This window comes from Chanodichthys erythropterus, chromosome 19, assembly GCF_024489055.1.
Source record: "Chanodichthys erythropterus isolate Z2021 chromosome 19, ASM2448905v1, whole genome shotgun sequence".
Lineage (NCBI taxonomy): Eukaryota > Metazoa > Chordata > Actinopteri > Cypriniformes > Xenocyprididae > Chanodichthys > Chanodichthys erythropterus.
Window position 1 is genome coordinate 30726011 of NC_090239.1, and position 18247 is coordinate 30744257.

The following is an 18247-nucleotide window of genomic DNA, read 5'->3' on the forward strand; positions in this document are numbered from 1 at the left end:
ATGAACGTGAACAACCTAGAGAGTTCCGACTTGTACCACCTGAATGCTGCAGATTAAATTTGGCACTGATAGTGTTGCCATAGAAATGCATAAATCCGAGTCTGAGGACAGCTCAGAGTATAATGTCACAGGTTACCAACTTTTAATTATGGTAATTATGACGTGAACGCAGCATAAGCTTGTTGTTTTGGTTCAGAAGGAACTGTAAAAGTCGGCTGCTTTATGTTCGTGCCACTCGATGACTGTCTATTTACAACTCATCATAGCCTCATGTGATATCTGCACGAGCAGGGTGCGCGGAGGTATGGAAATACATAGGTTGACAGGCAGAAAGGACATCCTGTCAGAACTGAATGCAATGATTGGACGAACATCTGACAAACTTTTTTTGGTCCTGAAACTTCCACAGAAGGTATATACATATATATTTTTAATAATTATTTATTTTTATATTATTAATTGTTATCAGGATGTGAAAAGAGACTCAACCAATATAACAAAAAGTGTTAACTGAAGCTTTAATTTTAAAAAATGAGAGAAGTCAGTAATAGACCTTCACTCTTAAAGGCACAATATGTAAGATTTTTGGAGTAAGATATCCAAAAACCACTGGAACAGTGTTATATATTTTGTTGACTTGTGTACTTACATTATCCTAAATGTTTCCAAGAATGTTTAAATCCAGAGAAATAAGCAATTTTAACCAGGACACGGACCATGTTCATGCGTTACATTTCAACGACATCATACCTGTGTTACCCTCGATTTCTGCTTTAATATATTGTTTTATTAGTCAAGGGAACTGTTTGGATACATTTATAGAAAGAAAACTAATCATTGTTATATAGCTCAACACGTTTAGTCTTATTGTTTGAATCTCATTTTCTTGATTTTCCATGAGGACCATGTTTTTACCATGCCTCAGAGAAAAACACTATTTTGTTAAGTAGCTAACATAGCATAATCAGATGCCGCTTTATTTTTAGTACCAGTAATACAGCATTTTCTCCACCATACAATGTTTTAAAATTAATTGCATGGCATTTAGCAACACAAGTCATCCAGCATTTATTAATATGATATTCTAATATCAATCTAGCTTACTGCAGTGTGCAACAAGTCTCTCATAACAGCTGCCAAGCAAACGCACAGAATAACACACAAAATATTATTTTCAACCATTTTCAACACACTCAGTCCCGTCGGATTCTTTTCCATTGGCTGTGAGGTGAAGATGACATCTTCCTTGATCTCTGCGTCATCAAGTTACGCCTGTGTTTAAATAAGCGCCCTCTAGTGGCAAAAATGTACATATTGTGCCTTTAACACTTTGAGGTCTGAGGTATCGCCGGCGATACCACCGCGTTTTTTTTCTTACAAGTGTGAAAGAGACTCAAAATACTCTGTCAATGTTGCACATACAATTAAGAGTTATACACCATTTTAATCTGTGGAACATCTTCTTTTATTTGTGTACACTCAGAGTAAAAACAAAATGTTGTGCTTTTTGCAAAATAAAGAAAACTAACATGATGCGTGATCTCTCGTGTCCCTCTAAACTTAGTCCAATCTGATAGTTCTCAGAAAATGAACTGTAACTTAGTGAATACTAATCACAAAAAAATTAGACTTATGTCTAAAAAAACGTTGATGTCAGGTTTTAAATCATGTAAGTCAAATCGAAAACAAACATTCTGTGTTTATGTAATCTGTATGAAAAGTGAGCCATGTCAGATGTCCGTGATTCAGCTCATTATCCACTAATGCGACCACGGCCACGGAGCGAGCGCTATTCAGACGCAAATTCTGAGTCAATACATGCATTCATCGTCTCAATCGTGTATTTTTTATCTTGAAAAGTGTTTTAAAAAGCCATAGTTGGCGATCTCTGGCCTCTGTTAGTTCGGTTAGTTCCTGGATTGCCTATTCTTCTTTAGCAGGCATTTTTGGACTAAACGTGTACAGAGCGCCCTCCGGCTGCAAGTATGAATTGAAAACACAGTATCCAGCACTCATAGTAATGACAATAAATCCTGAATAAATATTACTCCTCTGTATAGAAAATTGACAAACATATGAGAATCCATCAATATTTCTCCAAATGTGCATGCTTTTAAGCTTAAAGCCTATATGAAATGCCATAGAGGTAACATAATTGTTCAGACACTTTGCATCACAGAAGTACATTATATTTTAAAGTATATAATAGAATACCATTATTTTAAATTGTAATAATATTTCACAGTATTGCTGTTTTTTCTGTATGTTTGATTTACACCATGATAAGCTTTGGGATATGATCACAGAGGGGATTTTCACAGCCTACCTGTCTGAAAGAGCTCATTATTTATGCAGGTCATTAGAGCTCTTTATGCAATTCTATTGTCTTCTCAGGTGTAAATCACCAATTATTCATGATGATTCACGCCTCCACGCATACTGTGTTTCTTGACCAAAGATGTTTTAGAAAATTTAAATCTCTCTATTGTTTTATATGAAGGAGTAGGAAGGATAATTTTTACATAATTTTGAAGCAAAACTCTAGCCTAAAACCTCCAATACCCAGAAGTCTTGTGAACACAGATTTAATATATATTTTTTGGCTTTATTTCAGTGACTTAAGTTTTTTGTTTTTTCAATAACCACGCATAAACGATGTTCTTTCAAAAACACAAACATGTACATACATGTTCCTCACATATTATTGTAGCCTAGTTTGTGCTGAATACAGTGTAATGACACTTTTGTCATTTATATGTTTATGAACAACTGAAAAAAGCACAAATGTAAGGGCATGTCAAAACTTCTCCAGGCCCCAAATCAGCCTCAGACTCCAGAGGGTTAAATTTTAAATAACCCAATATAAATGTGACTATTTTAAAATACTTTTAAGTCCCACACTCCTTACCTGTAAGACTCCTGAGGCGTAGTTCTCTCAGGCCGAGTCCCACCTGAATGAGATGGATGTTGTCATGTACTGCAAGAGCATAGCTGGAGTTATACAGCTGACTCCCTCGTATGATCCGCAGATTGTCCAGAGGAACCGAACGCACTGAGACGTGAGCTATCAGCACATACCCCTGAACCTCCACAATCCCCTACAGACAAACATGAGCATCTTTCATTTTCATCATTTTATTGACATTTTAAACATTAATGAAATATTTTAGTTTAAATAGGATCTTAAGATGGGTCATTCCTGTTATGCAGTACCATTTGAGCTGTTAACTTTTTAAAAATAATTATTCCTGTGTCATTTAAACTTTAAGCATCTCTATAAAAGGGTATTGCAGACTTTCAGAAATATGCTCTGGTCAAACTCAGGCACACACACATTATTCATTATAACATGATTATTTACACAATGGCAAGTAAATGAGCAGAAGTTTGGAAATGCTTGAGCACCAAAGAAATCTAGCTGCTGTATAATAAAGAGTACTAAAGCACTACCCTAACACACATGACAGTCCCGTACCTGCAAAAAGGAGAGGTCTGGAGTTCCCTGCAGATGAGTGATCTCCAGGTTACCATGAACCACTTGACAGCCCGTGTACAGGAGCCTGAGCATCTCATAATGATTCTCAAGACTGGAGGGTAAAGCCAGCTTCATATCTGTCCCGAGACATACTGAAAAGTAAAACACAGATACACACATCAGCAGGACTGTATAAATTTATATGGAATTTTTTTTTCACAGATTACGAGACTATTTAAAGTGCGCTCAGTAATTTTTGCTTATGTCTCAGTTGCCAATATGGCAGTAGTCTTGGACATACTGACACCTAGCAGTCTGGATGCAGCATTGCACAAAAGTTTTCAGTTATTTTAATGCATTAATCACCCAAAAAATTGATTAATATTTCAAATTATGTTAGATTGTTTATCAAAATAGAGTTATTTATCAAAATAATTGTTGGTTGCAGCCAGGGCCGTGCATAGGAGGTTGCCCGGTGGCTAGAGCCACTGCCCCTCTGCCCTCATCGGCTGAAGTGCCCCTCTCGCCCCCTTCTCTCACTTTGACTGGATTTCCATAAAAGCATTCAGCTATCGCTCCGCTAAAGATCCACTAATTCTGCTAATCCACCCCGTGTTTTCCCGCCCGCTCACTCACAGTCTGTCCATGCTCAGGCGAGTGTGTGGAGGTGGCAGTTCCAGAAGTTTGTCCCATTGACAGGAAGATGCACTATAATCCACATACAGACAATGGTTGGGCATTGTCGGTAATGTTTCGGTAACTTGTACAAAACGTTCACGTTCTTGGAAGATCATTTGAATGTGTGTCTAATCAAATTATTTTACCAGATATTATTTAATATGAAAAAAAAATATTCAATATGCTAGACAAAAAACAATGCCTTCACAAAAAGAAGACAAAGACATAGTGAAGGGAGGCTGCTAAAGGCTGTTCATCATTGCAAACATTGATTCAAAACTTCAGCATGCCAATTATGCAAATTAACCATGGCTTTACTACCAATAAAAAAATAAATAAAAAATAGTTATTGTAGTTATTCCATGGTAAACACAAATTAACTTGAATTCTGCTACAAAAACCACAGTTTAACTATAGCATTTGTGGGGTTAAATAGAAATGGTAATCAATACTATCATAAAACCATGGTTAATTTTCATAAGGATGGTGGGCTACATCAGGAGGCAGTCCTGACTTTAACTCCTGTAAAGAATATTTCCCATTACAATCTATTCTTAGTTGATACTAGTAATTTATAACAAAACATTTATAATATTATATATTATAATATACTATAAATGTTCTAAATTATTATGCAAGTGTTCAGGTTTTAGTTTTTCAAAAAAGTGTATGTTGTCTTTCTTCTCAGACAGGTTTTAAGAATAGTGTGCCAGGTCTTCTTAGGTAAATGGAAAATGAGTTGAGGTTGAGTTCTGCTGTGCTCTGAATCACTCACAAAATCCTTTAACAGTTCAATAATCTCTATTCAGTTTTTGCAGAATATAAGTTGTTTTCATGACTTTTCATCTTCAGAAAGATCTTTCTTCCTCTCCATACTGCACAAGAACTGTGACTTGCTTAATAATGTGGAACAACTTATTTACGTAGGTTTTCCATTTACCCAAGAAGACCTGGCAAACTATTGAACAAAGCTGTCCGAGACGGATACAGTTATCTAAAAAGATATGAGAAATTATTTTTATTTTACTGAAATCCTACTGATATGTCATTTGGATAATAATTTGGAACAGATTGTATAGATTTATTTTTTATTTAAAATATTTTGTTATTCATTAGCTACTTTAAGATGATATTGCCTAAGGGTCCATCAAAAGAGTCAGAGTGAAGGTGCAGTCTTCTCTTTTAATTGGATATTTGTAACAAATGAAAAATTGCATTAACAAGCACTACCCCCACCCCCACAATCCCTTTAGTGCCCCCTTTTTTGGTTTGGGCCACTACCCATTAAAATATCTGTGCATGGCCCTGGTTGCTGCCCTATTTCCCAGACAAATTAAGCAGTGAGCTCAGGTCATGTGAGATCAATGTATCAGACAACCTTCTCCATGTAAAATAAATCTTTTAGTAACACAGCAGTGCAGTCGTAACACCAAAACCCGAAAGACTAATTCACTAGAGGTTACTTCAAGATTTTCTAATTTAAGAGTAAAATAAGGTCAGTGGTAAACATAACTTGACGATACTTTGACGTATTGTTTCACAGCGTAAATTACACACCCATATCGAAAACGCAAATTTTGAAGCTGTTTTTTCTTTTTTTCTAGTCAGTAACTAGATAGGAATGTTTGGGTAGTGAGTGTGTGCAGTTTACATTGTAGAACAAAATGTCCAAGTATTGACAAGTTGTGTTTACCACAGACTTTATTTTACTCAAATTCAACTGAAAAACCCCATTATAAAAACCTATAGGAAAATCTTGAGGAAACCAGTGTTGAATTAGTCATCTGGGTTTTGACAACATTATTTTTAAACATATAGTTTAAAAATACGATTCATTTTATTTTTAAATGGTGGAAAAATTACTGTGTACCTTTAAAAACTACTTTTGAGTTTAATTTTAAAATAACCCATTCATTTATGAAAACTTCTCATATGTAGCTGAAAAAATAGCATATCCATGAACTTTTTTAACAATGGGCATGGGCATAGAATATTTTTTATATTCATCCCCCATACTTTTTTCATGGGCCAGTGTGAATAAGAATGAAAACACAAATGAAACACAAATGTGACATTTATTTAAAGTCATTTTTTCTTATTGGCATGGTTGAATTGGATCACTGAAGGTCAACAGTAAAGACAATGGTTGATAAATGGTTGATATATTTAATTACTGCGGGTTTATGTAATATTCTGAGTATGCATTTTACAGTTTTGATTCATTTTGAGGAATACTGAATTCCACATTTAGTCTAGAACTACAATAAGCATCATGTTTACACAGCCCCACCAAACAACTCTGAACCTTACTCCCCATTTCTCTCAACATTGAGACAGGAGAGGTGCCAGTCAATAAATGGGAAAACAAAGTAACTTGCATTATTTATTTGAAACAGTTACTTAGATATTTTGTTGTAAATTTAAAGTAGTACATTCATTTACTTGTTACTTGAAAAAAAAAAAAAAAGTAATCTGATTACGTAACTTGCGTTACTTGTAATGTATTACCCCCAACCCCAGCAGTCTTTGTGGCCATTGAATAGATGCAGCAGTTATTTACACATTGGCATGGTGGTATTTTAAAAAATACATATCGTACACAAAACTGAAACCGGTATACCGCATGAACCGGTATACCAACCAGCACTACATAATATAAAATGAAGTTTTATTTAACACAAATAACCAATCAGTGCAAGAGGAAGCCGGTATATAAAGCCATCTCTCATCTTTATCCCGCGACAAGTTTCACAGCATCCCTCCACCACCCCATCACCTCACTCTTGGCTGGTTTCTATCCCAGTTAAGGAGGGGGAGTACTCTGGGTTCAGGCCAAATTCCGAGCTTGGAGCCCTCCCCCGGACAGCACACCAAATACGCATTAAATTACCATATGAATTACTTTCTTGATTTCATGTACATGTAAACTCGTGAATTAATATCATTTTCAAATGAACATCATGGAAATTAAGAGTACTGCCTATAAAGTCTGCATTAATATCACTTTAAATGTATTATTCATTTGTCTTTTAGTGAAAATAACTACTTAGATGCACACACATGATTTGTTTCATTTAGTCATGACTACTGTTATCACACTGCTACTCTGTGCAGGATACTGTAGATGTGTTTGGAACTCACTTTAAGCGTCCATGTCATGAGTTTGTGCATGTGCAGCACTGTACTGAGATTTGTGCATGTCTGTGTAAAACATTTGGTGTCTCTGTGTCCTCAGTTGACAATAGACTGTAAACCATTTCTATTACACCTCCACAAGTTCAATGAGCAAACATACGTCATGTGTAGCCTATTTGTTGATTTTTTGATGTTTAATTCCAGTGGTCAGTTGCATAAACTGCTTAGACTAGATGTATAAGATAGGCTCTCATTTTTTTCTCTGATCATAACTTTTTAAAGTCAGTTGCATAAAAATACAGACTGGTTTCATTTGAATCTTAAAAGTAAGACTGATTACCCCTTGGTTAACTGTTGACTAGCTCTTAAGACACAGTCTTAACAGAGTGGTTATGTTTATACAACTGCGACAATGAAAATTTGCAAATGAGGTTGATTACATTTGTTTTCTTATTCTTCTTATTATAAGCTATTCCTTTAATGTCTTATCGTATGAGACATTATTGAAAGAGCTGTTTTTGTGTAGTAATAGAAGTGAAATGCATGCATGCTGATGGGACTGAGATTGAATAATAAGTCACTGTTTTCTCCAGTTCACACTTCCTTTCCAAGTTCCGTTCCTCCTCCTTCATCATCCTAACATTCCCTCGTCTCTGTGCATGTGTGTGTATAGGGACCTTGAATTGAAAACAACTCTATTTGTCCATGTCTCTGCGGCCCTGTTCTCTGTACTTCTGTTTTCTACATAATCATTTTTTACTCCAACTCAAACTTGATTTAGACTGGCTGAAGTGTTATTATACACCACAAACGTTTTGCCAATAACATCCAAACCAACAGGTTTACACACACACACACACACACACACGCTCTGAGTACCTCTGATTTTTGTTTGTTAGTTTTATGCTGCAAAAAATCACCCAGGCCAATTAACTTGCTGATATTTGGTTGTTTTATTGGCACCGTAGATGTAGTCTTTATCCGCATAGGGAAATTGTGTTTCAGGATCTGCATGGGCATTCTTAACAATATCCAGCAAGACAACATAAAACACGAAGCATCTACAAAGATAGGTCAAATCAACAAATTAGTAACTAAGTTATCAAAAACAAAAAATGTATTTACAAAATAGAATAGATTGCCTAAAGGTTGTTCAGTGCTTTTAGTAGGTGAATGGGCCATCCCCTGCTGACTTATAATAAATAAACTATATTTTTAAAGGAAATACTATTTAAGATGAAATTAGGGTTGCACATTTGGGAGAAAAATATAATTGCGATTTAAATGTGATTTTTTCCCCAGGTTTGCTGTGGTTGTATATACGGCACAATTATATATACAGTATGTGACCCTCGACCACAAAACCAGTCACAAGGACTTGTGACATCACCTGAAACCTGAATAAACAAGCTTTCCATTGATCTATGGATAGGACAATATTTGGCAGAGATACGACTATTTGAAAATCTGGAATCTGAGGGTGTCAAAAAATCTAAATATTGAGAAAATCGCCTTTAAATTTGTCCAGATGAAGTCCTTATCCATGCATATCTAATCAAAAAAAAATTTTTTTATATATATTTGCAGTAGGAAATTTACAAAATATCTTAATGGAACATGATCTTTATTTAATATCCTAATGATTTTGGCATAAAAAAAAAAATAAAAAAAATCAATAATTTTGACCCACACAATACATTGTTGGCTATTGCTAAAAAATTAACCTGTGTGACTTTCGACTGGTTTTGTGGTCCAGGGTTACATAAGCAATAAGATACTCGAGGCTGTGCTGTATCGTGAACTTTGTGTGCTGACTTATTCACAATACAGCACCAGCCTCGAGTACCTTATTGCTTTTATAAAACGGTTACCACACAATACAAATATTAAAGCCAAAAAATATATGTATCAATGCAATTTTCATGAAGTAAAATCACTAAAAGCCTTCCTTCCGCCAGAAAAAAATAGTCCCTGACAGTGAACAGCAACAGAAGTTACATTATTATGCCATTAGTAGCGGCAAAGACAGTTTTTATGAGTGTGTCAGTCAGTAGCGAAGACTTTTATATTGAAAAGACAGAATTGTTGTGAACACGGAACAAGACACGACTGACAAAGCACTGTCAATCACGGAAAACCCCATAACTGTTAAAAGGACAAGATATTGCAGCATACATTTAAACAGTTTTTTTTATTATTATGAACATAGGACGGCCTAGGCAATTTTCCTTTTTGTTTTATGTAGCATATTATTCAATGCTCTACCATCTATATTTGCTCAGTAGCTTTTAGTTTCATAGTTGTATTGGTGACAGGTTTGTTTACAGTCCGAAAAAACTTAACTGGGGGCACTTTGCATTACGTCATCGTCCCCTTTCGTTACTTCAGATGCCCCTTCCTCAGTGCTCCGCTGGCGCCGGCTCTGCATGCTGGCGTGACAAGTGAAAATGAACCTCATTGGTTCTCACGCGTCAAGCAAGCATGTTTGAGCATGTTTGTTTACCAAATTAAATAAAGCGATCTTGAAGTTAGTCATAAAGCGATCATGACTTTTCAGAAGACTTAAACCACTCAATTCATATAGATCTCTTTTGCAATCTTTTTAGGAACGTTTTGAAGCATCAGAGTTTCGGATAAATAGACTTTCATGGGAAGGACAGATAAAAATAAAAATAAAAAATATCTTCATTTCTGTTACGAAGATGAACAAGAATTTTATGGATTTTAAAGGGTTAGTTCACCCAAAAATGAAAATAATGTCATTTATTACTCACCCTCATGCCATTCCACACCCGTAAGACCTTCATTAAGATATTTATTAAGATATTTTTGTTGAAATCTGATGGCTCCGTGAGGCCTGCATAGGGAGCAATGACATTTCCTCTCTCAAGATCCATTAATGTACTAAAAACATATTTAAATCAGTTCATGTAAGTACAGTGGTTCAATATTAATATTATAAAGCGACGAGAATATTTTTGGTGCGCCAAAAAAACAAACGACTTATATAGTGATGGCATCGGAGCGTTATGAATCAGCGTGTTGCTTTATAATGATTTAAATGTGTTTTTAGTACCTTGAGAGAGGAAATGTCATTGCTGGCTATGCAGGCCTCACTGAGCCATCGGGTTTCAACAAAAATATCTTAATTTGTGTTCTGAAGATTAACAAAGGTCTTACCGGTGTGGAATGGCATGAGGGTGAGTAATAAATGACATTATTTTAATTTTTGGGTGAACTAACCCTTTGAAGGACATGAGGGTGAGTAATTGATGAATTTCATTTTTAGGTGAACCATGCCTTTAATAACAGGTACTCCAATAAAATTTCAGTCAGATTCTGCTTAAAATGTTGTGTTTGTGGTGAAAATGTGAGTATATTTTTGCAGAAACACATTTTTACTTATTTTGTGCTTTAAAACATGCAGTAACAAACTGACATAGTAAGTGATGAATGTAGTAGCAAAACAAGAACTCATGTCATACACAGTGTAGACACATTCCTCGTCATTGGAAACTTGATGTGTCACAAGGTGTAAGAGCTGCTTTTGGTCTCTAGGACAACAACACAAGAGAGACAGATTGAATATAAATCAGTGCTCTTTACCTGTGCAGTGAGCAAATTCACCACACCTACTCTTGGTGTGTGGCCAGACAGGAAGTAGAGTGTGTATTTCACTAGCGTGTACTCAATAGGTTTTCAGCTGCCAACTTCTGTTAACCGCTGCTGTCACGGAGACTGATCTCACAGTCAACAACAATACACAAAACAGAGTGCAAGCTGACATTTACAGCGACCAAAGATCAATTGCTGCCTAAGAGGTCCTGACCACGGTTATAATAAGAGAAACACCAATAAGACCTTTTATAACTGGCCACAGGAACAGGGTCTCCAAATGGGGTATTGTCACTTTGATCGTGTCCTTTGGGCATTAACCTCAAATGCTGCTGAATGGACAAGCCAATGCATCAAAATTGATAAAACTTTCAATAACACAGCGGTGACAAAAACACTCAACTAAAGTAAGCGTTTAAGTGCACAATGACAAATGAATTCAATTTGTGTATAATATTATATATTTTCTTAATTTATTCAAATACACATGCAATGTTTTTTACAAAACATATCAGTGCTTTTCTACAAGCATATTCTATTCTTGCTCTCTTGTACATACTCAGTCACACAACAAACAAGAATTTCTCAACCGACAGGAAGAACAGGATTTGGACGAGACCTTGTGTCTCTGTGTTTGTGAAGCGTGTATCGCTCCGTTCTGACACACTGCTACACGCATACCAAAATACTGATGAGATACACGCATGCATATGCTGAACTACTGCATGTGAGCATTCCCAACGAGGTAATGACCTTGAACTTACTTTACATATAACACACAACAACAGCCTGCTTGCACGATAGTCGAATAATGCATTAATGGGTTTGGTTAGTTTAAATTTTTATATAGGGTTTGATCTCTTTTGTGGTGATGCTTTAGTTGTTCAGTTTGCACAGTAAAACCCTATTGAAAAAGGAAATTTTGTAACATTCAATATTTACTTATGGGTTCAGAGCCTCTACAGAGACCACAGTGACTCAAAGCTGTGATTGGAAATACATCAAAAATCTACAGTGATGGTAGATGGTAAATTAAATTGTAATGGATCTTTTTGTGCCTTATTTACTTTTTTATTTGATCTGTATTTATAGGTAATTGTTCCAAAATGAGAATTTCAATCACTGATTCAAATGTATTGGAAAAAAGTCCCCCATTCTTGTCAGTGTCTTTGGTTGCTGCATTACGTATCAGGTTAATTTTGAACATTATGCCATATTCACTGTGTTTTGGAATATAGGACGCAAATTAAATAAATTAACTACATTGATGACACATTTATGGTGCTTCCACCATTTTTTAGAACTTAGCAGCCTGTATTCACCATTCACTGTCATTTTATGTATTAAAAAAAGAGCAGCACAAACATTCTGCTAAATATCTCTTTTTCTGTTCCTTAGAAGAAAAAAGTAAAATCTATTTGAAACAACACAAGAAATTAAATTATGACAGAAATGTCATTTTTGGAAGAATTTTTTTTTAAAGATTGTATTTTATTTTTTATTAAAGGGTCAGTTCACCCAAAAATGAAATTTCTGTCATTAATTACTCACCCTCATGTCGTTCCAATGAAAGCAAGACAATCACAAGACAAACTACAGCAGAAAATCAGTAATGAAATCAGTAAATGTTTCATTTTTGCCTGTCAGTGAATCACCGCAGACTGTCTGTACTCTTTTTCAGTCTCATCATCTTTAATATTGAAGTCTTAAATTTATCACAACCCTTAACAAAACTCAGCAGAAATCACACACTTGAGTTTCATAAAGGAAATTTCCTCCTGGCTCTAATGAGTTATAATCTAACTGTTAAAGGTTTCGTTCACCCAAAAATGAAAATAATGTCATTTATTACTCAACCTCATGTTGTTCTACACCTGTAAGACCTTCGTTCATCTTCGGAACACAATTAAGATATTGTTGATGAAATCTGATGACTCAGTGAGGCCTGCATTGAGAGCAAAGCCATTCAAACTCTCAAGGTCCATAAAGATAATAAAAACATATTTGAATCAGTTCATGTGAGTTCAGTGGTTCTATCTTAATATTATAAAGTGACAAGAATACTTTTTGTGCGCCAAAAAAAAATAAAAAAAATAACGACTTTTCAACAATATCTCTATGGGCCAATTTCAAAACACTGCTTCATGAAGCTTCTGAGCTTTATGAATCTTTCGTTTCAAATTAGTGATTCGGATCTCCTATCAAACAACTAAACAGCTGAAATCACATGACTTTGGTGCTCCGATTCACTGATTCGTTTCGTAAAGCTCCGAAGCAGTGTTTTGAAATCGGCCCATTTAGATATTGTTGAAAAGTCATTATTTTGTTCTTTTGGCACATAAAAAGTATTCTTGTCGCTTTATAAGATAGAACCACTGAACTCACATGAACTGTTTCAAATATGTTTTTAGTACCTTTATGGACCTTGAGAGTTTGTATGACTTTGCTCTCAATAGAGGCCTCACTGAGCTATCGGATTTCATCAACAATATCTTAATTTGTGTCCCGGAGATGAACGAAGGTCTTACGGGTGTAGAACAACATGAGGGTGAGTAATAAATTACATTATTTTCATTTTTGGGTGAACTAACCCTTTAAGGCCCGTTCACACCTTCACAATAATGATAACTTCAACAATTACGATATAAGCGTTCACACCAACTCACAATAATGTTCTGTTTATTATAAGCATGAGCTGCAGCTATGTCTTCTGCTACTTTAATGCTCTAGTTGGGTGGATTCTGATTGGCTGTCAATGATTTTATCATTCATCAGCTGAAACATTCTAAAAGTGATTCCAATGATTTCAGAATGTCTGTGTCGGCGAAGTCTCTATTCTTGTTGAATTGGAACGTTTATTAAAACTTTATAGTTATAGTTATCATCCTTGGTGTGAAAGGGCCTTTACTCTGATAATAACTATTGATACAGCATGTGACAGTGAGGCTGAAGACCAGTAAACGAGTGGTGACACTTTCAGCTAAAAGCATTGCTAAAAGCCCCATTACAGGTTCTGGAACACTTAACAATGAAACATGTAAAGCATATCTGAGACAGCTCTGTACACCCGCAACAACTGATAACAAGGACAAGCCCACTGAGCACAGCAGTGAACCAACTCTCAGTTTAGTAACTGCATGCACAACATGTACTTATGCATATGCAGAATCAGATGGCAAAAGTTTGACAGGGACTGATTTTGAGAATGGGTGATGTGGTCAAATTAGATAAGGTCTCTTGCCAACAATGTCCCATGCAAATGTCCCAATGCCATTGTTTATGGATTCTGCTTGTCAACAAGACTGAATGCTTCTTGCAGGCTGTTGAAAATCTAAGCACCTCAAGGATGCTTAACCCTTTAAAGCCTGACATATGAAAGAATAGTCAGAAAAAATATTTTTAAAAATGTTGCGTATGTGTTTTTTGAGTACAATATTTGATACATCAGGCTTTTGTGGCTCATACAGTATAGGGTTGTCATACAGTTGTCACTCTCTATCTATAATAATACATCTTTGTTAGATAATAATTCAATCATGACAACTCTCTGAAGATTTTTAGCATGGTAATGGATATGACAATGTTAATGTAGTTGGTCTTGACGGAATAGATCTGCTACGCTGCTGCAGAGCAAGTACAGGAACTTGCTACTGCCAATTCATATGCTGATACGTTGCTGCTAGTAAGACATGGTGCTGCTGCACAAATACCATATATCAATAACCCATACCAGATCTATACAGGTGGAGCTGGGGAAGGTGGAGGGTTTTAGAGGAACTCTGAAGCGCGATGCAAACTGCTATAGAGAATGTAACCAGCCATTTAAATGTGTGAGCAACAATCTCATTGGTTGCACTGCAGAAGTGACATGGACTAGCTTGTGAATCAGCTTGTGCCAGTAGTTAATGCTGTAATTATCATCAGTTTGCATTAAGGACCCATCAGCCTTTGCCATCTAGAGTTTCATGAATGAATTATATATATCAACATGTTCTCCAACCAATACACCTATATAGGTTGTTTGTCACTTCCCTGAAATACGACCCATAGGAGCATTTACTAAAGTTGCGTCCCTATCGACATCAGGACACTTGCGTTTTAATTCATGAAATACGACCCATAGGACCGTTTACTAAAGTTGAGCCCCTATCGTCAACAGGACACTTTCATTTTAATGCATTGTTCCCTTTTATCTGCATCATATTTCAGGTTTCAGAGCATTGCAATACATAACAATATGCAATCATGTAATCATGCGATCGTGGGTTCGATCCCAGGGAACATATGTGCTCATAAAGTGTATATGCACTATAAATCACTAAGAGTAGGTTTAGGGGTGGGGTGGGTATAGTCGTTAATAAAAAATGATTTTTGCTAAATGGAAATAGGACAAATTGCATTTAAATGAACATGCATTTTGATTGGTAACGACAGTCATTTGTCATTTCATGAAGACAGACGTAACACGACACTGTCATTATTTTTACACCAGCTAGAGGGCGCATGACTTTAAAACGTAAATATAGGTCGTTATAAGGTGGTTGAAAAACGACCTATAGGGTCATTTTTTTGAAGGACAGAATATATATATATATATGGGGGGGGCAAAAATATAATGCAATGCAGTACAATGATAATTGAGAGAAGTACAAATAAATCATTTTTAATATAAAAGGAGTATAAATACATATACTATGTATATATATTATAATACTATGTATATATAATATACATTTATATATATTATAAATACTTTTTTGAGTCATTTTTTTTTTGGAGGACAGTCTCATTATATATATATATATATATATATATATATATATATATATATATATATATATATATATATATATATATATATGAAGAGTTTGGTTCCAAAACATGATAAACGCCATTTTCAAAAAACTGAGTTTCCGCCAATATCAGTATTGTATCTGGTCGGTATTGAAAAGTAATTTATTAATTTTGCGCAAAATGCGATATCCGTCGTGTTATTCTGTCATGTCAATGCGACAAACGCCAGTCTCCTTTTTCTGCAGAACGCGATATATCCACACTCATGATGGATTAATTGCATTTTGAAAAAAAAAAGTGTCATGGATTTATTGCATTTTGGGAAAAAATACGTTTTTATAATAAACTTTTTAAAATCAAAATGTAGATGTGAATTTTTAATGTTTTTATATTCAAAAGATGCTATGTGAAAGTTTGAAACAGAAAATAGGGGTTTTCATCTTGCCACTTTCTTGGTAAAGAAAACACCTTTATACTCAAAATAATTTAAATGGAGTTATTGCGTTTTGGAACAAAACTCTTCATATATATATATATATATATATATATATATATATATATATATATATATATATATATATATATATATATGAAGAGGGGGGGGGGGGGGCAAAAAATATAATGCAATGCAGTACAATGATAATTGAGAGATGTACAAATAAATGCTCTTCAAAAGCCTGATGTATCATATTTGAAAACATGATTTTTATTAAAAAAAAAAAAAACATTTTTACAATTTGACTAAAAGGCACAACAAAATCTTTTTCAGCTAAGTTTTGATCATGTTGACAATTTAGAGGCATGAAAAAAATCAAACACGCACATGCAGACACACAATTGTGTGTAATCGGAAGCTGACAGTTACACAGTACTTTAAAACAAATGACCTTTGGAATAACTTTGTTCAGCGAGCAGGAAGGAGTGTATGATTTCCTAAGAAAACACAAATTCTTCCTCCGCTGAGTGCATGTACAGTACACACAGAGAAATGAAATTAAATGACTACATTTAAGTAAAAAAAACAATAATAATTTATGACATAGTGGTATTTTGTGTTATGCAGAGAATGAGCTGGTATATAACCTCCAGCAATTCAGTTTTGTACACAATTTTTGGTAATCTCTGTGAGATCGCTGAATCCATTGTTTTATGGGCTGATGTACTGGACTTCTCTGCATAATATAATAATAAAAAACACAAAAAAGCACTAAAACATACCATGATTCTACTTTGGTGTTTCAAACATGTTTATGTCAATACCATGTTTTTAAGCATGTACCATGGTAATACCATAGAATTCTTTCACTTATAGTAATATGCATATGGTTATTACTCAGCACCATGGTATATATCAAAGTACAATAGTAATACAATATCCAACATTGTACCATGGTGTTGCCACTGTACATCTGCATGTGTCTGCTCCTACTATTTAGTAATTAACAATTATTAATGTAGACCTGTGTTCATGCTATTGAACTATTACCTATTGTTAAAATAATAACTTGCATGTCAACATAATAATCATGTTGTTGTTGTTGTTTTTCTGTGATTCTGACCCAGTTAATTGCTATTGTATGATTGTATTATTACAAATTTGTATTAGTATTACATTTTGGTTCACAGGAGGATGTCATTAATATTTCATAAATTCAAAACATTTTTTTTAAGATATCAGGACTTGTGCCCATTAAACTCTTGTACTCTTGGCTGTCAGGTTTCAGCGCTATTGTCATGCAGAAGTTGCAAATCAAGTTTGTGCGACATACTTCACCTACGACTATTGCGCCAACGGTGTGAGAAAAAAAACACCGACGAGATTTTTTTTTTAATTTAACCACTTTAAATAAGCCTAAAGTTAAATCATTCCACGTTTAAACGGTAAAGCTGTTGACTCTTGGAAAACAACTTCTCAAATTCCACACTCCGTCTACACTGCAAGCAGGCGACGCGACAAAAAAAGCTCCAAACCTTGGGCTCGAACAGTCGCGTGAAAATGCAGTGGGCCCCGCGCGCCGGTCGCGTCGCGAGCAGTGTAGATGGGGTGTCAACCGCTCGAGTAGCAGTTTTAACACAAGAATGCGTCCCGCTGCTGTTTGTTCGTGTTAAACTCTCTTTCTGCTCAGTAACTTTAGATTAATGTAATTGTATAATATGGGAATAGTTTGGGAATGTGTGGAGATGACCCACCTTCTCTCCCTGTAGCGGCTGTAATACCCAACAGCAGCAGCAGGACCCAGACGAACCCAAAACTTCTGTCCGCCTCCATCGATTAGTCCTCCATTAGTTAATAGTTCTCCAGTTCATACCCAGATCCCATATATGTTACACAGATCCACCTCGTGTAGTTTCGATGTGTTTAATATACCTGTTTTCTTTTCTTTGTTATTCCCCGAATACCAACAACTTCCTGGCATGAGCGAGTGCGCCAGACTCTCCAGTCAGTGTGTGTGTGTATGTGTGCTTGTGCTATAATGCGCGCGCTCCCGCGGAGGAGTGGCAGTACAGATTGACTCCAGCCCAGCTCTACTGCCACATTCAGAATCAGAA

The 18247-nt window shown here is 35.4% G+C and overlaps 1 protein-coding gene across 3 annotated transcripts in view; it reads right to left on the reverse strand.

Annotated features, from left to right (window-relative positions):
• erbb2 (erb-b2 receptor tyrosine kinase 2) overlaps positions 1-18176 on the reverse strand; it is a 44082-nt gene extending 25906 nt beyond the window's left edge. For 2 of the 3 annotated variants that reach the window (XM_067368632.1, XM_067368631.1), the window contains exons 1-3: positions 17888-18173; positions 3476-3627; positions 2909-3098 (exon numbers count right to left, since the gene is read on the reverse strand). In XM_067368632.1, coding sequence (XP_067224733.1) covers positions 2909-3098; positions 3476-3627; positions 17888-17966 — 421 coding nt within the window. In that variant the 5' untranslated portion in view covers positions 17967-18173. Of the gene's footprint in view, positions 1-2908; positions 3099-3475; positions 3628-17887 lie in introns of all 3 variants that reach the window. The other variant, XM_067368630.1, reaches the window with a different exon arrangement.
• Positions 18177-18247: the final 71 nt, after the last annotated feature.